General features: G+C 44.8%; 2 protein-coding genes and 2 long non-coding RNA genes across 5 annotated transcripts in view; 2 read left to right on the top strand and 2 right to left on the bottom strand.

Moving 5' to 3' along the window:
* MORC1 (MORC family CW-type zinc finger 1) overlaps positions 1–13,672 on the bottom strand; it is a 45,935-nt gene extending 32,263 nt beyond the window's left edge. Inside the window, 5 exon segments of the mRNA XM_083611518.1 lie at positions 188–275; positions 5,087–5,155; positions 6,853–6,887; positions 8,725–8,778; positions 13,552–13,672. Of these exon segments, the coding sequence (XP_083467644.1) occupies positions 188–275; positions 5,087–5,155; positions 6,853–6,887; positions 8,725–8,778; positions 13,552–13,622 (317 nt within the window). The 5' untranslated portion in view covers positions 13,623–13,672.
* LOC310761672 overlaps positions 1–22,362 on the top strand; it is a 51,582-nt gene that overhangs the window by 27,052 nt on the left and 2,168 nt on the right. The gene's annotated exons all lie outside the window — the stretch shown is intronic.
* On the top strand, positions 13,778–21,331 carry LOC310761613 (uncharacterized protein C3orf85). Its single transcript, XM_083611791.1, has 4 exons — positions 13,778–15,093; positions 17,827–17,960; positions 18,975–19,060; positions 19,957–21,331. Exons 1-4 carry the CDS (start codon positions 15,045–15,047, stop codon positions 20,072–20,074), a joined length of 387 nt encoding a protein of 128 aa, XP_083467917.1. The 5' UTR covers positions 13,778–15,044; the 3' UTR covers positions 20,075–21,331.
* On the bottom strand, positions 14,950–16,685 carry LOC310761677. The gene is made up of 2 exons (XR_014547661.1): positions 15,585–16,685; positions 14,950–15,133 (listed from the first exon to the last, which is right to left on the bottom strand). It is a non-coding gene; the product is annotated as an uncharacterized lncRNA (long non-coding RNA).

Here is a 22,362-nt window from a genome sequence, read left to right as displayed (position 1 = left end):
ACTGCAAGAACAAATAAACAGGTTCCCTCAATCCCAATACTTAAATATATAATGCAAGCCAAATCACCTTTATGGTCACGATCGTGAAACAGTTTTTCATTCAGCACAAAGTTAACAATTCTGAATCTTGCCATTAAAGGGGTGTCTGTCTGACAAACAAAACCGACAAAGAACAAAGAACTCTTACGATTTAAGCCCGTTGCCATAGCATCCAATCATGTCAGGCCTGTCCCGCTTAGAGGATCTTCCGAAGTGCACAAGATCCACAGTTTTTCCTGCAACAGATTTGTAATAAGGCTTCCCTCTAGGGCCCTCACTAGAATTCACTGTTATTGTTATTTACAGATCAAAGTCCGTCACATTTATTAGCTTGCTTTATTCTCCGCAGCAGAAATGTGGAGCCTGTGGACCTTCAAGTGTTTTTGGAGTCCTGTCAGCCCAAGCCAGCATGGCCTGTCATCAGGGATAATGGGAGCAGGTGCCATCCTGCAACTTCTGGAGGGCAACAGGTCCACCACTCCCGCTTTACAAGCTTTTGGTATTTTTGCCCCCGGAATTGCACACTGTGAGCTGAGGCTGACAGACTGTAGCTTGAGTAAGGCTGCCTATCAAGCTGGTTGCAGAGGTGAGATTCAAAACCACAACCTGCCGCCTCAATGCTCTTAGCTTTGTTTCTTATAGCTCACCGCTACCAATGTATTTTATAAATGTATGTGTCAATACTAAGCCTGCACTGCAGGGGGTTGGGCTAAATGGCCCTCAAGGTCTCTTCCAACTCTACAATTCTAGGGTTCAAAGAATACCTCTGAACAACTAAACCTCCAGCACAAGATCTCTGCTGTTAGCAATAGTCAGTCACGGCTTCCTCCACCTCCCAAGGGAAAGCTTGCTGGAGAAGGAGGGATGGCATAGCTCTCAGTGGATAAGCGTAACATCCGAACTGTGTGTTGTGGTTTAGTAGTAGTTGTAGTAGCAGTAGTAGTACTAGTAGTAATCTTATTATTTGTACCCCACCCATCTGGCTGGGTTTCCCCAGCCACTCTGGGCAGCTTCTGGCAGAATATAAAAACATAATCAAATGTCAAACGTTAAAAACTTCCCGATACAGGGCTGCCTTCTGACATCTTCTAAAAATCATGCAGTTCTTTATCTCCTTGACATCCGATGGGAGGGCATTCCACAGGGAGGGCGCTACCGCCAAGAAGGCCCTCTGCCTGGTTTAGGTGCAAATATGCTATGCTATTAACTGAAGAATGCTCATAGTTTGCACTACAGTAACAATTTGATGGGAGAACGTGGTCCCTTTCTCAACGGATGTAAAGAATACATTTTATCCCCTTTTGAACTTGACGTGCAGCGTGTGAAATAGCTGTTATAAATTTGACTGATAGTTCCTGGATCTATAATATACAGCTGTTTCAGCTGAGGGGGCCTTGACGGATGTGGCTTCTCCTATTCCTGCCGACGGATGTGGTTTTAAAATGTGCACTATCTGACTATGATTGCTGTGAGATTTGCTGCTGATCCTCTGTGATTTTTGTTCTATGGTTGAATTTCTTTTTTTTTGCCACAGGGCAGCTAGCCTCCCTCTCTCTGTGGTGGTTTCTCTCAGGCTTCAGAATGATGGGGTGGTACAGGTGAAGGATGAAAAAATGTTAACCTGCAGACGAGTGGTGATCTGATAAATAAGAGTGGGAAATTCAGAAGTAGTTTAAGCATCTTGTGTGTGAAATGCTCCACAGTGTTTCGACAAGAAAACTCTTGCGCTGTGTACACACCATACATTGATACATTGAAAGCAAAGGACTCCCCCTCCCTTCTGCCAAAAAACACTGGGAACTATAGTGTTTAAGGGTGCTGGGAAATGTAGTTCTGTAGGGAGTGAATCACAGTTTCCTGGATTCTTTGAGGGAAGCTATGTGCTTTAAACGTATGGTGTGTACACAGCACTAATATTCCTTCTCCTACCGCCAGATAAAGAGAACAAATGTTGGGGATCCTGCCATCTTCCATTCTGTGGACATGACCAGGCCAGTGTAGACATCGTTGAGACAGGAGTGCGAACATGCTGGGAATGTGGGCTTGGGAGAGCACATCTTTGAAACCCTGTCCTGCCATGTGATACCCAAAATCTTCCTGACAGCATGTGGAAGGCACTGATGGTTGTAAGTTGCCCACGACTCATTTCCATAATGCAGCATGCTCAACACAAAAGCCTGGTAGACCTTCATCTTGTTAGCATTGCATTTCCCCATACCTTTTAGAGAGGCAGATCACTGCCATGTCTGCCTTGCCAATATGCTTATCCAGCTCAGTACTGATGGAGAAGCTGCTGGTTGTGGTGGAACCAAGGTAGACAGAATTGCCTACCACTTAATGATGGCTTTCCCCCTATGTTTTTAGCTGCTTCTATGTTAGCTGTAAGGGGAAAAGGCAAGGTGTAAATGAAAATGAAATAAGATGAACAGAGAAACAATCTCCTGATGCCTCAATCCTGTATACCTGAAGGAGCGTCTCCACCCCCGTCGTTCAACCCGGAAACTGAGGTCCAGCGCTGAGGACCTTCTGGCGTTTCTCTTGCTGTGAGAAGTGAGGTTACAGGGAACCAGGCAGAGGGCCTTCTCGGTAGTGGCGCCTGCCCTGTGGAATGCCCTCCCAGCAGATGTCAAGGCAATAAACAACTATTTTACTTTTAAAAGACAACTGAAGGCGGCCCTGTTTAGGGAAGTTTTTAATGTCTGACACTGTATTGTTTTTATTATTCGGTTGGAAGCTGCCATGGTATAAATAATAAATTATTATTTTATTATTATTATGACTGACGTTTTTCAGTCCTGTTAACAGTGTGGCCTGCGTAAATAAGGAGGCACCAGCACACAACGTCACATCCATCAAAGGGAAAGAAAATCTTCAAACTTTCCGCTCAAGCTTGGAGCACCTGTTTGTCAAAGCCTGAAGACAGAACCACCGTCTCCTCATCCTCACGCAGCTAAAAATACCAACCTCCACCCTTGTTTGCAGCTGCTTCAAGAGGCTTTTTACGCAACGAACCAGCCCCACCTGCTGCTTGCCACTGCAAATACAAAGTTGCCCTTCTTCCTTTCGCGCTGGAAGTTTGCACGCCAAGTTTCAAAGAATTAATTTGGCACAGAGGGGATTCTCAGAACCCCTGAGACGCACGTTCTGGGAACAGTCTATTTCAGGCGCTGGTTAACCTAAGCTGCAGGAGGCAGACGTCGTGTTATCTCCTTGGCACCAGCTCCAAGCAGCCATGATCCCTTCTTACTGATTAAGCTGTTTGTACTTAACGACACCAGAGGGGGAGAAAACAGTTGACTCCTGGCAAAAGGAAGCCACCAGGCAAACAAAAAGAGAATTGAGCTTATTGACTTTCACCACTTGGAAACCTATCTCCACATGGAGCAGATGTGAAAAGCTAAAACGACGAGTGGTTATTTAGGGCAGGTGAATGGGGTTTTTTGCATTGCTTGTGGGACTACTGCCAGCATATGACACCTTGCTAGCAGGTTTGCACCGGCTGCCAATCTGGTCCCAGCCCAAGTTCAAGGCTTCGGTACTAATGTACAAGGCCCTATACAGCTCAGGAACAGGACTGCCTTATCCCTTAATAGTCCCCGTAGGTGACATCCTCAAAGTATCAGAAGGCCACTAGGAGCAGGCCTCTGTGTTCGGGATCAGCCTCCATGTCAAGATATAATAGGTGCTTACTAGGGGAAATATATTTTTGTTTTGACAAGCTTTCCCAACTGGATGATTGGGAAAACAACACGAGGCGGAAGGGATAAGGATTGCATCTCCGAGTTTAACAGCCCAGACCAATTCAGTGCCTTCCACTCCAACCTTGTGTCTTTGCCTCTAAGCTTTGAGAAAGACTTTGAGTGCCTCCTCCACCACCCTGCCTGGTGATGCTGAGGACTGAACCTGTGACCTTCTACATTTGAAAAACACGTTCTGGCATGAGGCTACTGGTTCCATTTTAAACCGCGCCAAACCAGTCCCATGCGAACGCATCCTCAGGATCGTGCCAAAATCTGTCCTGCAGATTCTCCAAGACTTTCTTCACTTGAAAAAGAGGATTCCATTTCCCTGCCTCATTCCCAAGCACTTGATGATTTCTTTAGAACTGTGGTTGAGCTTATCTTATTAGTGTGAGGCGGTTATGGGTGGTGGGTGTTTTCTTCCTCATCCAGTAAACAGATCTCCAGCACTCTGCAGTCTCCCTGCCCATGCTTCCTGACTTGAAACCTCCTCACCACAAGAGGAGTTGTCTCATGATGTCTACCTTCCCCTTGGCTTTGATGAAAGCACTATAGAGTGCAGGCCACTGGTGAGAATTGAAAAATGAAAGGAAGGGTACTCGCAAACAACCCCCTAGCCACCTTAGAAGTAAGGTGAAAGCGTCAAAAACCCTGCACTCCACTCATGTGAATTTCACCAAAATTCTCTGCTTGGATAATTTTTGAAGGCAATTCCTTTCCAAGTTAACTGATGGAGAAGGGTTGGGGGGGAAAAACAGGAGAAATTTCTGGCTCAGTGCTAGTAATGCTAGTAGTTTCTCTTGAGCTGTCCTGTACACAAATACAATAAAAACAGTTCTTTGGAACTAATACAAACTTATATGAAAAATTTCTGACCCAATAACAGTATATATAACACCAGCGGGAGACCCGATATGGCACATATCGGGTCCATTGCCAATGTCTGGACATTTGCGGACAGAACTGGTACCAAGGTTAGTTGCATAGCTTAGTTCCTTTACATGTCTGGGTCTTCATATATGAATCACAGGGAGCTGGACCAGATGAACCTTGGGGTCCCTTCCAATTCTATTGTTCAAGTACTGGAGTTTATTGCATTTATATTTTGCTCTTCCTGCAAGCCAGCATACAGGGCTCTTCCCTGTTTTCTCCTCACAACGATCCTGTGAGGTAGGCTAAGAGCGCACGTGTGGCCCAGTGAGTTTCATGGCTGTGTGTGGCTTTGAATATGGGCCTCCTGAGCCATAGAATGACACTGTCCTAGCACCCAAACACTCAGTTAAATGAACACAGCAGTATTAACTCACGAGGAGTCATGCCACATCCATTGTCCAAAAGGCACAGCATAAATCCTCCTTGCAGGTCCTCATTATTCACTGCAAAACAAAGTATGGGGAAAAAGGAAACAGCTCTTAATAAATATTTAGAAACCATACATTGGTAAGAAGGTTTGTAGAAGAACAAACAACCATTAGGTCAAAAAAGAAAATTCCCGTAATGGGAAGAAAATAAACAAACAGTTGCCCAATGAGGACTGAAAGTCCTCCGTGGGCATGGAATAGTCACTGTTGATGGGAAGAGGTGGTTAAAAAGTGGGGGTGGGGAGGAGAATTGTATGATTTCCTTGGAAGGGAGCATGGCCAGCTGGCTGGAACTTTGAACAGGGGGCATTCTTCATTGCAACACTTCGTTGCCAGTCCCGCTAAGTTGGCCAACCATTGCTTCACCTTCTCAGTCGAAAGGATATTTGTTGGCTTTAAAAGAGGATTAGAGGACAAGGCCATCAGCAACTACTAGCCATGATGGCTGTTCCGCCTGTCAGAGGGATTATGCCTCTGAATATCAGCTGAGGAAACTGCAGGAGAGGAAGAGTGCTGTTGAGCTCAAGTCCACTTCCCACAGGTTGGCCACCGTGAGAACAGGATGCTGAGCCATTGGCCTGATCCAGTATATTATTCTTTTGTTCTTAAAGTACAAACATCTCCCCCACCTTTTGGTCTAAGTTTGCAAGTAACGCATCTGCTGGTGGTGTCATTTCAAGGCCCCTAAACAAACGGACCAAGTTTAGCAGACTGCTCTCCCGTAGATTTCTTCGGAAGGCATTTCGAACGAACTGAACGGAGACTGCTTTTAGTGTCCTCAAGATTGCAGTGCATAATTGTAATCCTGGGCACGCCTGGTTACTAAGCAGCGAGTCCCATTAAGCTAACTAGGGTAAATTTCCGAGTTAACTTGCTGCAAGGGGATCAGGCTGCAACGGGACTTTCTCAGATAGAGCTAATGGACAATGGACCATGATGTCAATTAGTGAAGCCAATGGCCATGGGAGGATTTGTATTAATTAGCATGCATGGAATTAGGCCAGAGCCACGATTTATTTCTTTTAAAGGGGTTTCCTTTGCAGAGTTATGTGCGCACTACTAGGCCTTTAACTATGTCAACTGGTTAACTGTTGTACAAGACAAAAATGTTTGAGATCCTCCCCCCTCTCCGATATATTTCTCAGCAGGAAAATCATGCCAAAAGGTCAAAATTATATTCACATCAGAGACATGTAGACTCTGCCAAATAGTACATTTTGGCACAGAAGCAAATGTGCAAACCTTAATGCTATGCTGTTTATATTGTAATTAATTGTATGGTTTTAATATATTTTTATCTGTATTCTGTCAACGTTTAATTGTTTTTACATAACTGGGTTTTTTTCTGAGTCCCTGTCATGGAAAGGCAGTGTTTAAATAAATATATCATCACCATCTTATGAAGCAATTTCTTTTCAACAAAACAGATACAGTAGTACCTCGGGTTAAGTACTTAATTCATTCCGGAGGTCCGTACTTAACCTGAAACTGTTCTTAACCTGAAGCACCACTTTAGCTAATAGGGCCTCCTGCTGCTGCTGCACCACCGGAGCACGATTTCTGTTCTCATCCTGAAGCAAAGTTCTTAACCAGAAGCACTATTTCTGGGTTAGCGGAGTCTGTAACCTGAAGCGTATGTAACCCGAGGTACCACTGTAATGTGATCAAACTAAGAAGAATTCAGAAACAGGATCCCCATTTAGACAACTTACCTGTATATATGTCAAGTCTGGTGGCATCCGCATCTCTGGAAATATTGTTTAAATATTGTTAAAAAGGTTTTAAATGAAAACATTAGCGCAAGTAGATACACGTAAAGCAAATTCACTCTATTACTGAACAGTGTCTATGCTAGCTGGAAACACAAAAACACTCTGATCAAAACTGCACTTACTTAAATCATATGAAATCACTTGAATGCTACTGTACATATTCTGCGCCAGTGGTTTTAATTATATTGTATGCCACCTTGGGCTCCCAATGGGGAGGAAAGACAGTATAGAAATCAAATCAAATAAAAAAATATAATGCAATAACAACTCACTTCAGTGCAGTATCTATGTATGGAAAAAGGAATATAAATAAATTTAACTAAATCAGTGACATAACTTAATTTTTTTTATATCAGACTTCTATAGTAGTATTGTGCAAAGCTAACAGTCTCGAATGAAGTTGTAAAATATGAAGCTGATGCAAAGGAAAGCGTTAAAGCAGTAGCATGCAAGTCATCCTAAAATTATCAATACACCATCCCAGACTGCCAGTGAGAAGATACTAACTGTGATCCAATAACAGGATTGTCTGGGCTTGAAATCCCAAGGGAGGCAACAAACCCAGAGAGGAAGCAGTAGAAGGTGAATTTCACAAATTGATTCGAAATAACCAACCACTTTCAGAGGGTGGAAGAAACAAATCCTTTAACTAAGCCTCAAGACCAGGGGTCAACAAACGTTTTCAGCAGGGGGCCAGTCCACTGTCCCTCAGACGTTGTGGGGGGGGGCAGACTATATTTTGAAAATAAAAATGAATTCCTATGCCCCACAAATAACCCAGAGATGCATTTTAAATAAAAGCACACATTCTACTCATGTAAAAGCACACTGATTCCCAGACCGTCTGCGGGCCGGATTTTGAAGGCAATTGGGCCGGATCCGGCCCCTGGCCCTTAGTTTGCCTACCCATGCTCAAGACTCAATCTGCTAGGGGTCTAAGCATCCTGGTAAAGCTGCTTGGAGGGAGTGCAATGATGCCACAATTGCAGAAGTCTTGTCCCTGTGAGCACCTTGGCCAATAAGACTCCAGCTTCCCAGGCTGAAGTGCTTCCAGATGAGTGTTCACCACAGGATCAATGTTGTTCATACATGCACTTTTTTTTTTTGCAGTGTCCGACCAAAATGTCGGAAAAGTATTTAATCCAAATACTTACTCTTTCCAAGGAAAATCAGGATGCTATCCAGACTATTGTTATTTTGGGGTGAGATTCAATCACACAATAGGAAGTTCAAGTTGCACTACCGCAATTGATTGGGACATCTTGTGCAACAAACTCTCTTCCCCAAAAAATTCCAGAAATTTTGCACTGGGCAAATGATGTGGAAAATGCACTGGGCAGTTTGGAATAACACGTGCTTCAGTCAATGTCATCTAACCTCTCCACAAACCAATCAGGAAGAAAGCTACATAAACAGGTCACCTGGAAGTGCCCTCTGATAAAAGGAACCACCTGTTACCAATTACACATTTGTTATAACTTCCCCTGTGATTTTAAGCCCATTTGGAAGCAACAGTAGCTGGCCATCCCAGCCACAGAGGATAATGTTGTTCGATTCTGTGGATAAGCCCAAATCAGACGAAAAGAATTGTGCGGCAGGAGAAATAAGCTTTCATATACAACACTGAATAAGGAAGGAGTATTCCAAAGCCATTTCCTACATTTGAGAAAGATTTAAAATCTGACAGCTGCCTTCTTGCGTCAAGTAGAACAGAACAAAACACATCTATTTCCACAACCTAGCATGACACACTCTCTCAAGCCCCAAGTACAGTAAGCAGCATAAAATTTAGTTCCTAAAAGTAGTATTTACCGGGAATTGTCAATCAGTTCAGCGATGGCTCCAAATAAAAAGTCGTGTGTTGTGCTAGAAAGAAGCATTAAGGGAGTTTTAGAAGAGAGAACCTGGAACAGCAACAAATCGAACACTTAAGCATTATTTGGCATGCAGGAGAACAAAGCACCTCCTCTTCAAATCGTGGAAATGTCAAACTGAGGCCAGGGGAGAGAATGCTTGACTGGGGGTTCCTTCTACCTTGACACTTGAAATACAACTGGAAGGTGCGCATGCAAAAGGTAACAGCAATTCTTCTCCCTGAGCGGGTCGCACGATAACAGGAGACTGCAGTCCTTACGCAGCCCAGTCCTATGGATATTTACTCAGAGGTTCGATAGGACTTCACATTCAAGCAAGTGTGACTTGAGTCTTAATCCAATCTTTACTCAAGAGATAATCACCACTTAATTCAATAAGACTGACCCCCCCAGATAAAAAGTACAGACAGGATTGTGCTGCGAGAGTGTTACTGCCAGATATATCTATATATTATATTTTGACAATGGGTGACTGCCAGTGGCGTAGCGTGGGGGGTGCAGGGGGGGCCGGCCGCACCGGGCGCAACATCTGGGGTTAGGGCAAATCCATGGGTTAGGGGGCGCAAATCCATGGGTTAGGGGGCGCAAATTACTTGCCTTGCCCCGGGTGCTGACAACCCACGCTACGCCACTGGTGACTGCAATGTAACAGGTTTGTTGTAGCATAAACTCTCGCAGACTGCATATCATTTTGTCAGTTTCATGAAGGGTCTCTTGTTTTCCATACAGATTTGCCCAGGTTTTACACACTGTCATGCAGGCCTCGCTCCCTGGGCCATCACAGACTGCATGTCACAGCTTCCTCTTGTTTGGGGAACCTGACTCCACAGTGCTCCCAATGTTTGTAAGTGTATTCAGCTGAATGTGCTTACAATTCTCCTTCTGACCTTCCTGACCTGCTCAGTATAGGAAGTCTGTGGTGGGAGTGAAACTGGGAAGCGAAACACCTCCCAGACAGTGAACGTCATAACACCTGAAGAGGGCTGCAGAAATTGCTGGGCAGAAATCAACTCTGTGGTTGTGTCTGGAGTCACCAAATGTCTGCACACAAGCGACAAGGAAAAAAATAGAATTCAAATGGCAGGCCATTACATATTAGGCCTGCAGCCGAAGTTGTGCAAGCAACTCCCCTTTTCCACAAGTTTCAAGGAGGCAGAAAGAACACAGCAACACTGGAAGATGCCTTGTACTGTATCGGATCAGTGATGCATCTAGTTCTGTATTGTCTACACTGATTGACAGTGACTCTCCAAAGTTTCATCCTGGAGACATTCCCAGCCCTACCAGAAGATGCCAGGGATTGCATCTGGGACTTCTGCATGCAAAGCATGTGTCCTGCCACTGAGCTATAGGGCCCTTTCCAAAAGAAAGGCAGACAGACTTAGGACCCGGTGTGGCATGTTAGCATTTGCAGTACTAATTTCCATGTAAAGATGAACATCTAGGCCACGTTTCAGTGGGGAGGGGGAAATTTGGCTCTTGCTGCCACAGCTTAGTCTGAGCTATGGGTGCAACAAGCTTTTCTGGGCCCAGCACACTGCATGTTGTGGACTGGGCCTTCCACCCCAACCACAATATATTGACAAAAACTGCTACATAGTTACAGAACTGCATCAAAATTATTTTGAACAAATTAAACCATTGAAAACAAATTTGATTAATGGAAGCCTCTAAATGTAACTTTGTGGCCCATGAAAAAGGCTGAAGATATAAACAGGAAATAATAACATGTAGTTACTGCACTGGGAGCTGTAAAACAGCCAAGGCCACCCCCCCCCCAACATTATGACGACCTGCATATAAATGCTACTGATAGGCAGAAGCCTTGCTCAGGGTGACATTTTCTTAAGCCAGCCCTGCCCGAACACTTTATATATAAAACACATGTCAGCATGGTGAACTTGGCTTGCCTCGATTGGGATAATCAATAAATAATGGTTATGAACCTCATATCGCAGGAGTTATTTGTGGGATGCTGTTGTACCTCTTCAGGGGCACCAATGTGTAACATCAGATTCGATTTTAATTGGTTCTGAAATGACTGCATGTGGGATTTTTTTTATTCTGCTTGGTGGGAACTGCTCTTTGCTGTGGGAAAATAAATCCATCCTTAGTCTTTCCCTGCATGGGTGCTGTATATATTGAACAAGAACAAAGAGCCACGTGGCCCCATAAAAACTAACATATTTATTTATAGCAGAAGCTACAGCAGAGGGAATTTATTTTATGAGTCATCTTGTAATGCAATAAATAAAGACACAGAACTTCAGTGCAATAAATGTGTTGATCTTTAAGGTGCTGCAAGACAGGGTCTTTGGCTATGTATACACCAGTGGCTTAAAACACAGTGAGGTCCCCCCCCAACTGTGTTCCTTGCACATTGGCTGAACACACCACAGAGAAGACAAGGATGCCATCACCTGATGTATGTTCCATTCCGTTTCCCCATGTGTGTAATTCCCCTGAACTCCTATTAACGAAGCTGTCATGTGTGCATGTGCAACAGCTGCCTTCAAATGTCCACACCTCATCTTAGCTGTGAAGTGCACAAGACTTACGTTTTCAAATCAGACAGAAGCTGGTTTGAGGAGAAACGCCCCAAACAGCAGCATTTCTCAAAGAACTAGAAGATAGATATGGACTATGGGAGATGTCATGTGTCCGCCACTATGGGACTGTGCTGGAACCAGAATAAACGGTAATGTGTACACACTGCCTTTGTTTTCCTTGCTCTAGTATGTTAACGGTGCAATCCTATAGGTGTCTATTCAGAACAAATTCCCCCTGAATTCAACAGGACTTGCTCCCAAGAATGTTTGGGCATGTGTATAGGACTGCAGCCTGCTACACCTGACAAAATCTTTGGACCGGTGACTCCTATTATGAGCTCACCTCTACTGGACAAAGAGGGCTGGGAAGAGGGAAAGGACGTTGTCTTGGGAGTTTGGAAACTACCATTTTCAACAAGGGGAATTCATATTCGGGGAGGCACAAGCAGCTTACCCGTCACCGAGTTGCAATTCCCAGCAACATTTAACGAACCACAGTGCCCAGAATTCTTTGGAGGAAATAATGTGCTTTTGAATGTGCTTTAAAGGTACAATATGGTGCACACATGGCCTGTGGGACCCTGTACATGCTTACGTGCATGAAACCTCCACTGATATACTCAACTGCAATTTATTTATGAGCAGGACTGGGCTGCAATTTTGTTCTAAAGGAGGATGTGCAGCCACTGGGACTTTGGACAAGGTGAAACAGGGCGTAGAAGTTACTGCCGGGCCTTTCCAGGATCCTTACCCTCCATGTTGCCTTTATTGTGGGGACCCTTTGCACAATTCTACTGCTTCACTTCTTCATACGCTCTTGGAGCAAATCAGGGGATTCTGCTCCCTAATGAGCCTGTTTCAGAGTCAGACCGGCTGGCTGTGCCCATTTACTTGGAGGCAAAGGTGGGGCTCAGGATGGCTTTTCTTCTCAGTAAAAGCCTAGGGAAAGGGACTGCGCTCTGGAAGTTGTGAGACGACAATGCTCCTAACTCCTGACAACTGGGTGGGCTGGCTGAGGCTCATGGGAGCTTCGGCCTAACATCTGGGTGGCCACAGGTTCCCCAACCTCTGGCCTAGGATTTGGCTGCATGCTTCACCCAGTTGCACCTTCCCCTCTTCCTAAGAGCTCTCACATGGTCCTCTTGAAACACAGCGAGCCTGGTGGAAAGGTAGCTCCAAGCAGACACACACAAAGAGCTCCAGAGAGCCCCCTTAGTGGCTCAAATGTCTTTTAAAAACTTGGCTGGGATGCACAAGACTTGTCCCCTTCTCAGGGGAAGGAGGGTAGCTCAGTGGTAGAGCATTTGCCTTGCATGCATATGGTCCACCGGTTCAATCCCATCTGTCTGCAGGTAGAGTTGGGAGAGATGCCACCAAATCCTACACAGGTGCTGCCGGGCAATGTGTTAAATGTTGAGCTAGGTAGACTAGTGCTCTGACTTGATATGCTGCTTCCATTTAGATGTACAGTAATCACTGGTTGTTGTTTTTTTCTTTAAAAAAATGTGTAGGGGTACTCTCATTTTCCTACTCATATTGAAATGCTGCCCCTCAATGAGGCCAAACTTAGATTCACAAAATGTTTAGGGGTATGCGTCCCCCCCAGAAAAAAAGCACTGGCTGTAATAAAACAGAAGGGTAAGATAGTAAGGTGATTCTTGCTCATGAAGAAGAAAACTCTCTTCCCTATTCTTCTAAGTGCTCAAAATGCTTTGCACAGAGCATTTATAAAACAAACACTGAATTTAGCCAAAGTCTCCAGGGCACAGTACACCACCTATGCTTTTTATTTTTGGAGCATCAAGTTGGCGTTGCCTCATTATTATTTTTAAGTGTGCTTTCCTTTTACTTTTTCTTGACCCAGCCCTCATTTCAGTATGGAACAAGTTTCAGTGCCAAAAAATACACATCATTCCTGCCATTTAGAACATGCATCCCACCTGGGAAAGGCGGTGGCTTTTCCAAAGGGTCTCCTCTACCCTTTTAGAGAGTTTTTTTCACTCTTCCTTTTTGTTTTTTTAAAAAAGCAAACCCCTCCAAATTTGGACCTATATTTTAGAAGCATGTCCCGCTATAGATAATGCAAAATTCCTTTGCAGCTGCTGGACCACCCCCCTCCTGCCCCCACCCTCCTGCCCATGCCTTGGTGAAGCCAACAGCTAATGCATTTGGCCTGCATAAAACGAAACTGGAAACGCAAAGGTCGCTCCACTTACGAGTTTGCATACAGGTACTCTAGCCTCAACCCTGCCCTGCAAAGAGCGCTGTAACGCGCATTGTCGGCCATCGTCGCGGGGCGTGGAGCGCACGGGCCCAGACGCAGTCGCAGGGCGCCCCCTTGTGGCCAGCGTGCGACAACGCACCTTTAGGGCCCAAGGCGAGACTTAGGGGTTAGGAAGGAGGAGGGTGGCGACGCCCTTCCGGCTCAGACCACCTTGTGATAAAGCTGAAGGCGATCGGGAAAGCCAAGGAGGCAGCAGGAGGCTAAAGCACGGAAAACGCCCCAGAGAGAGAGAGAGAGAGGCTGGCTTCGGGCTAAGGAGGAGCCAGCCTAGCTTAACAGAAGAGCCCAGGTGGTTGAGGCCAACGGCCAAGCTGATCCATCATCCTTGTTTTCACGCGGACCAAGCAGATGCGCTTGGAAAGGGCGCAAGCAGGACATGAGCCCAGGATCGCTTTCCCCTACCTGCTCTTTCTGAGTTTTCCTTCCACAGGAGGGAGACCTTTCCTAGCCTTCTCCTGCAGGAACTGCAACCCCCAAATCAAAGAAATAATCCGAAGTTACATATATATGAATATACCAAAATGGAAGGAAAAGAGAGAGAGGGATGGTATTCAGTCTTTCTATCTCTGCATTCACCTGTTTGAGGCCAATGAGGAGCTGCGGATGTACAAAGCAAATGTCCTGGCGTGTTTGTTTATTTGTGGAATTTTATATCCCACCGTCGCTCTGCAAGGAGCCCCAAGCGGCGTACAGATACGTAATTTAAAAGCAAAACACGATAAGCAGAAACATTCTCCAAACAAGCAACTTAAAAGCATTTGCATTTTTTTTTTTTTAAGTCCAAAAATTCTGCTTCCTTGGTGGCTGCAGTGCTCCCGGATTTTGTTATTCTCTTGTTAGGGATAATAATAATTTATTATTTGTACCCCACCCATCTGGCTGGGTTTCCCCAGCCACTGGGCGGCTCCCAATATAAACACAATAAGGCATCAAACATCAAAAACTCCCCTAAACAGGGAGGCTAGACTGGCTCTCTCCTTGCTGCAGAGAAACACAGCTTCATTCTGGCAGGCTTTGGGGAACTGAACTCACAGTTGAAGATCTTATTGGACATACACAGAATATTTGATTATTTAGTGGTCTTAAGTGCATGCCCCAAACCATAGACAGGACTCTTGCAGTGTAAGGTAACTTCACTAGTTCATAATGCAGCCCCCAAAATGCAGCTGGTACTCAAAATTTAGTGGGTAAGTTCGGGAGGGGGAGGACACGTCTGAGTTATATCAAAACTTCCATGTAAAAAGTCCAAAGGTTAGAAAGAGGTCGGGGAAACATGTCAATGCAACAGTGGACCCTGCCCTCTGCCTGCAGAACTCTTCCGATGGACATAGTAAATGATTGATAAAGCGAAGGGGATCTCGAGTACATAAAATACCTGGGTTTGAGGGTTATATACTCTGCTGGAAAGGTCGAAGAATATACACCATGTCTGCCTCCATGCTTCAAGTTGCTACGTGTGCTGTGTTGCTCACAGGTAAGCTTTTAGGCTCTGGCATCGAAATGATTAATCAACCCTAGTTTTGGATTGAAAAGAATAGACCAAGATCGGTGAAGGAATTCACAGTTAAGCGAATAATAATAATAATGATTATAAATTTGTACCCTGCCCATCTGGCTGGGTTTCCCCAGCCACTCTGGGTGGCTCCCAACAAAATATTAAAAACACGATAAAAAACCAAACATTAAAAACTTCCCTGGGTACGCCTCTGAAGTGCCCTTCGGTCCTCCAGATTCACTTTCCATGGGAGAGTATAAGAGAGCATGTAGAAAAAGAGCCGTAGAGGAACTTAAAAGCAGATTTCATTTTCAGGTGGCATCCTGTAATGCCTGCAAAGCATTATCTTTTAATTGAAATACTTCTGTGGTCAGAATGAAGAAGTGTTGCCGAGCTCTTTTGCAGGTTGCACTTAGTAACATTAGAACGGTAGTGTTGGGAAGGGTTCTTAGTAGTTAATACAGCCTCACCTACCCAGTGATTCAGGACATCTGCTGCTTTAGCATTCCTGCCAGGTAGACATCCAGCTTCTGCTTAAGAATCTGTAAAGATGAAGAGTCCACCACCATTCGAGACACAGCATGCCAAAGTCATGACTCTGTTATAGAAATTGGTGGTGCAGCCGCACTTGGAACCCTGGGTACACGTCTGGGTGCCACACCTCAAAGAGGATGTTGGAAAAGGAGCAGAACAGGGCAACCCAAATGGTCAAGGGTCTGGAGGAACGTCCCTGTGAGGCAGCATACAACATTTGTGGCTGTTTAGCTTAGAAACGAGGCAAATAAGGGGACACACGCTGCAGGTATGTAAAACAATGTCGGGCGTGGAGAAAGTGGACACAGAAAAGTTTTTCTTCCTCTCTGCATTTTAAATTGCATTTTAACCTGTATTTTATTTATTTTTTATTTTTTATTATTATGTTTTTACTGAAAATTTATTGATGTTAGCTGCCCTGAGCCCGGCTCTGGCCGGGGAGGGCGGGGTATAAATAAAATTTATTATTATTATTATGCTTGTAGCTGGGTCCATTTTTTTGTTTATTTGCTTCACAGAACGTATGTACAGCTTGGTTGTGAGAAAGCCTCTGAGCATTTTACAGAAACCTAACATACAACATTAAAAATTATCAATAAAAACAGGTATTTAAAAATATACAAAAGACAATTGAAGTCAACAGCGGCTAAAAGGGGAAAGAACGCATGGATAGATATACCTGAACAAGCAGATTCAGGAAAGAGTACAGTGAAGGTGCTGGTCTGATTTCAATAGGCAGGGAGTTCGAAAGCACAGATGCTGCCACGCTAAAATACCAATTTCTTACAAGTGTGGAGCAAGTATTGTGTAGCACCTGTAACGGAGCCAGTTCCGCAGTTTGAAGTAGTCAAGGGGGATGGGGGATGGATATGGGCTTAGGATCTCCACAAACCCACAGCACAGATCCTGCAGAGCATCTTCATTCAGTTGACTTCGCTTCCTGCTATGCTCCTGGGGTTACATGGAGTAGGTAGAAACAAATGTGGGAGCAAAATTCTACATGTGTTGATATCAGAACGCATACATTGTGTATGGATACATGTTTGGATTTGATATCCCGCCTTTCACTCCCCTTCAGGAGTCTCAAAGCGGGTAACATTCTCCTTTCTCTTCCTCCCCTACAACAAACACTCTGTGAGGTGAGTGGGGCTGAGAGACTTCAAAGAAGTGTGACTGGCCCAAGGTCACCCAGCAGCTGCATGTGGAGGAGCGGAGACGCGAACCCAGTTCACCAGATTACAAGACTACCGCTCTTAACCACTATACCACACTGGCTCTCATGCCTTAACCAACACCTCCCCTTAACCAACTTATGTGCCTTAACCAACATCTCCCCTTGTTGCTGCTGCTTTCCCCTGACTGGAAAACTGCTCTTAAGCACTCAATTGGAGCAAGCAGCAATTCCGAGTTTTCTCTGGATTAACGTTTGCTCCGATTTAGCACTAAAGAGTGGGTTTCCCCTGGGAAACGGGTGGGGCAGGAGGAAAACTGCTTGGACCCGTGCCTGGAAAGCACAGGTCAAGCAGAAAGCCCCTCAGAGCTGTGATTTCTGGGCATGGGTTGAGTGGATGGGTGAGCCCTTCATGCAGATTCACATTGGAAGCTATCCAGGCAGTTTAAATCGCTCAACTCCATTGCAGTGATTTGCCCTTAGTGCACTTTAATGTGCTGGTTTTCAGTGCCTTGGCTTTTCCAAGTTTGATGTTAAAACATCACTGTGAAATCTAATCTAACTGCTTCGTTAATGTAGAGTATTAATCAGTGCATTAATCATGGGAGAGATTCATCTAACTAGTCCCTCTTGTGCAGTGCTTCCCAAACGTGGGTCTCCGGCTGTTTTTGGACTACAATTCCCATCATCCCTAACTAGCAAGACCAGTGGTCAGGGATGATGGGAATTGTAGTCCAAAAACAGCTGAAGACCCAACTTTAGGAAACATTGCTCTAGTGGAAGGACTTCAGCTGGTGCAACAGGGCTCCCCCCCCCCCACTCCTCTGCCTGCTGTCTCCAGAAAAGAGCATGTGGGGAGAAGAGGGGGAATTCTTGTATCTGGACAGCTGACAACTTTTGCTGATGGAATGATCACCATGACACCATGTTAAATTCCTGCCCGTATGTATGAAATCTGCACGTTCTGTTAATCCATGACTGTGATTGCTGTGCCTTTGCCATTTCAGGGATTTGGGGACTACCATTTGTCTCCGAGGAAGAAGCCAATGAGTTCTTACGACTTAGGAGACAAGTACCTTTTTCAGGCTATTGGGATCCAGCTAGCCCCCAAAATGGCTGGGGTATGACCGTGGCAGAACAGGTATTCACAATTTTCTAAGATTTCATGGTAGAGCTTTGAGAAAAGGTCAGTGTGGTTTGGGGGGGGGCAGAGGATTTGCATTGCTCACTTGCAGATTTGATGGGTGGTGTGGGTCTGCGTGGATTTCTCTGCCTAAAAAAAAGGCAGCAGTAGCCCTTTTTAGGGGTTCAGAAATGTGGGTGTCAAATGTGAATGGGTCTGGGGGAGAAGTATTCCCCCCTCAGCTTGTTAGAATGCCTGTCAAGGGCTCCCAGGTCTATGCAGACATGGCAGACCTTTACAGACAGAATCTAATGAACACAGTAGGTCAGGGATGGAACCTGATAGCAGGATCTCACCACCTTTGCCCCTCAAATAATGTGTGTCCATTATTCACATTGTGAATGCCCCCAAATGCCCTCCCCCAAAAGCACCTAACCTCTATTTAATTACATTTAACTTTTAAGTCATTTCAGTTCTTAAACAAAGGTATTATTCCACAAATTGCCACGAGTTCTGGGAGGCTTAAAACCATGTTCTATTGATGTTACATGTATAATGAAACTATACCAGGTGGATTGAGAGGTACTGATTTTCTTGTCTGTTCGACACTCTCATACGTGGGTTTTTAGTTTGTCCGTTAATATTGTTTGAGATCTGGATCTCAGAACTCTGGGACTTATTGTTAATGGGCAAAGGGACGGTATCCATAATGCATGCGGTATCATGGTTGAGAAAGGGTTGGTTACATTAAGAATGCAAGTACTTTAGCATTGCTATGCTAATATTACTGGTGTGTGAGTGAGTGAAGTGAATGACAATTCTGCCATGTAATCCAGTGTTTCTGTTGAGTGTTGGGTTATCCCCACCACCCCCAGGGAAACACACTTGTGGGCAGAGCAGGCTGTGAATTGATTGTAGCAGCAAAGTTGTGGGAGGGGGCCGTTAACTGCTTTCCCATTCCTGGAGGAGGGGGGGAATCTGATTCCTGAGGGTGGGTTGTTGCTTCTGGTGTTAATCATCTTTTCTCACCAGGCCAGCGAATACTGGACATCGCTGAGGACGTCAGCACAGTACTACATGGATTTGGGATCTGTCACATTTGGTACCGATACAGCCAGGTAATTTGCATGTGTGTGAAATTCAGTCTATGTGAAGGAATCTCTGAACCTACTGCATTCAGTGAAGTGCATCTTAAATTCAAAGGCAGGATATAAAATGCCTGAAAGAAATTTGCATCGTTTGTGAGTTACTGCTGACATCATTGGCCTAGGTGAGCCAGCTTACAATTCTCTCTGTGTGTTCCTTAGACTTGATAGATAGATGGTAGATATAGATAGATGATAGATAGATAGATAGATGATAGATATAGATGATAGATTGATATATATATAGATAGATGATATAGATGATAGATTGATAGATAGATCGATAGATAGAGTTGGAAGGGACCACAAGAGTCATCTAGTCTAACCCTCTGCAATGCAAGGAATCTTTTTGCCCAAGGTGGAGCTTGAACCCACGGCCCTTAGCTTAAGAGTTTCATGCTCTACAAACGGAGCTATCCCACAGGCTCAAGCCATCCCACTTGCTCTAGACTTGTGCATGTACAAAGGAAAGGAACGTAGCTCAATGGTAGAGCATGTGCTTTGGATGCGAAAGAGCCAAGGTTCAATCCTTGGCATCTCCAGGTGGGTCAGGGCAAGGCGACAGTCTGAAACCCCCGGAAAATTGCAGCCAGTCAGTCTTGACAGTACTGAGGTAGATGGACCAATGAGCGTGGGTTAGTCTTATGCAGATCACAGGTTGTATCCAACACTGCATGAACAGTGCTGCATTCATGCTATGGGACTTCCACTTCCTCTCCTTTCCTTCTGCACTCACAACATGTGCTCTAGAGGGTCCCACAACCCTCTGGAGGAGATTTTGAGGGTTTGCCTGGGGCTGTAGGGGAGAAAAGCAAATGTTTCCATGCTAAACCTTTTGCAGGAGTCTGACAAAGAAATTCTGATTACAGGGACCACATTAACTCTTACATGGATCTGTTAAGGGAATCGGGAGCGCATCTTCAGCAGCAGAAACGTAAACGCCACGTTATTACACCTGAACCAATCACTGACCCTTATTGTGCATAAAGTCCATTGCTTATGCCAACTTGACTGTCAACACCTCAGATGAACTGTACTATCCAATGGAAATTCTTTTCACAGGGACCAAATTAACTCTCATATGGATGTGTTGTGGCAATTGGGAGCAAATCTTCAGCAGAGGAGAAGTAAACGCCACATTGTTATAGTGGAACCAGACATTGATCCGATTCCTCCATTCAGAGTTTAGTGCACTGCTTATGTCAACTTGACTCTAAACTGTAAGATCGACACCTCAGACAAATTGTACTATCTAATGGATATTCGGCATCCTTTGAGTCAACAGAAACCTCTTCAGAAAGACTTGGATTAAAACAGGCATAGGCAAACTCGGTCCTCCATATGTTTTTGGCCTACAATTCCCATGATCCCTAACTAGCAGGACCAGTGGTCAGGGATGATGGGAATTGTAGTCTCAAAGCACCTGGAGGGCCGAGTTTGCCTATGCCTGGATTAAAATAACAAGAGCAGAATCCATCAGGAAGCCATCCACCTTTCTCAGACGTATAGGAGGTGCCCAAGAGGTGCCTATTCATCTCTTGTACAGCTCTTGTTTGCCTCAGGCTGTAGGTCTAGAGCTGCTAAACCCTATTGTATCCCACACATCCAACAGAATATAAAAGAACACAACAAAACAAAACATCAAACATTAAAAGCTTCCTGATACAGGATTGCCTTCAGATGTCTACGGAATATCACATAATTGTTTATCGCTTTGACATCTGACAGGAGCCCGTTCCAAAAGGTGGGCACCACTACCAAGAAGGTCCTCTTCCTGGTTTCCTGTAACTTCAGTTCCCTCAATGAGGGAGCCACCAGAAGGCCCTTGGAGCTGGACCTCAGTGTCCAGGCTGAACGATGGGGGTGTAGATGCCCCTTCAGGTATACTGGGCTGAGGCCATTTAGGACTTTAAAGGTCAGCACCAACACTTTGAATTGAGCTTGGAAATGTACTGGGAGTCAATGTAGGTGTTTTAGGATGGGTGTTAAATGATCCCATTCTTCTTGTATCTTCAGGAAGTGATTCTTACCATCTCTCTGCCATCTCTTCCTACCCGCAATCACCACTTTTGTATTGCTTCCTTCTTTTGTTTGCCTTGTCCTTCCTTCTTCCTGTATTTACTATTCCAGCTTCCATGTCAAATATTCAGACAGCAGTTCTGTAACATTTCCCCTAAATAACCTACTTGAGAGTTGCTGTTAATTTCAATGGACCACTAATAAACTTTGTTCTAAAAAATCAAAGCACAGACAAGTGCCTTCCTTTATTAACCATAATTTTGCCTCTCTTTTCTAATGTGATGGATGTGTCTGGATGTGAGTGAGTCAAGTTTTGTGAAGTGGGCTGTAATGTTTGTGAGCTTTAGCTTTGAGTCAGGCTCAGCATTCCCTTTGCTTCTGTGTTTGAAAGCATGCTGGCTGCCCACCTTTCCACAGGACAATGGTAAAAAGTGCTTCTTCACACCGCACATAGTTAAGCTATGTAATTTGCTTTCACAAGTAATAATAATAATAATAATAATAATAATAATAATAATAATATTTATACTCTGCCCATCTGACTGGGTTTCCCCAGCCACTCTGGGCAGCTTCCAGCACATATAAAAACTTAATAAAATGTCAAACATTAAAAACTTCCCAATATAGGGTTGCCTTCAGATGTCTTCTAAAAGTTGTGTTGTTCTTGACATCTGATGGGAGGCCATTCCTCAGGGTGGGCATCACTGCTGAGAAGGCCCTCTGCCTGGTTCCCTGTAACCTCACTTCTTTCAGTGAGGGAAACACCAGAAGGCGCTTGGAGCTGGACCTCAGTGTCCGGACTGAACAATGGGAGTGGAGACGCTCCTTCAGGTGAAACTAGAAGTGAAACCTGAAGGATTTGTTATATCCAAGGCAAAAACTAGACACAGCAACAGATGAGGGCCAAAATTTCAGCTCTCATCCCTCCCACTCCTTCCCCGTAATGTTCCACAGGACCAGTGTGGGGGTTCATTCTTGTGTGCCTGCTGAGGTCTACAACTCAACAATCATTGCTAATCCATGGAGCTCCCTGACCTGCTCCTCCTCATCTTTTTTATTGTCACACACACTATGGAAGTGAGCAATGACAGGAAGGTAGAAGCTTCCACTTGCCTTGCCCTTTTGCTCTGAGCAACCATGCCAATTGGCGGTCCAAAGGTCTGGCAAGCAAATGAGCAGCAGCAACTGCAGGAAAAGTAGGCTTACTAAAGGCATCCTATTCCTACCCAAAAGCCTGGCACTGGCACGTTTGTCCT

Source organism: Podarcis filfolensis, assembly GCF_964270895.1.
Source record: "Podarcis filfolensis genome assembly, chromosome: 4".
Lineage (NCBI taxonomy): Eukaryota > Metazoa > Chordata > Lepidosauria > Squamata > Lacertidae > Podarcis > Podarcis filfolensis.
This window is presented reverse-complemented; position numbering and strand designations above follow the sequence as displayed.

Bases quoted from the DNA above. Each gene is read 5' to 3' on its own strand.
- LOC310761613 (XM_083611791.1), top strand. From the start codon at position 15,045: ATGTCTGCCTCCATGCTTCAAGTTGCTACGTGTGCTGTGTTGCTCACA. The intron at 17,961-18,974 runs GTATTCACAATT...TTTTCTCACCAG, and splicing joins GTATGACCGTGGCAGAACAG to GCCAGCGAATACTGGACATC. The intron at 19,061-19,956 runs GTAATTTGCATG...TTCTGATTACAG, and splicing joins TTTGGTACCGATACAGCCAG to GGACCACATTAACTCTTACA.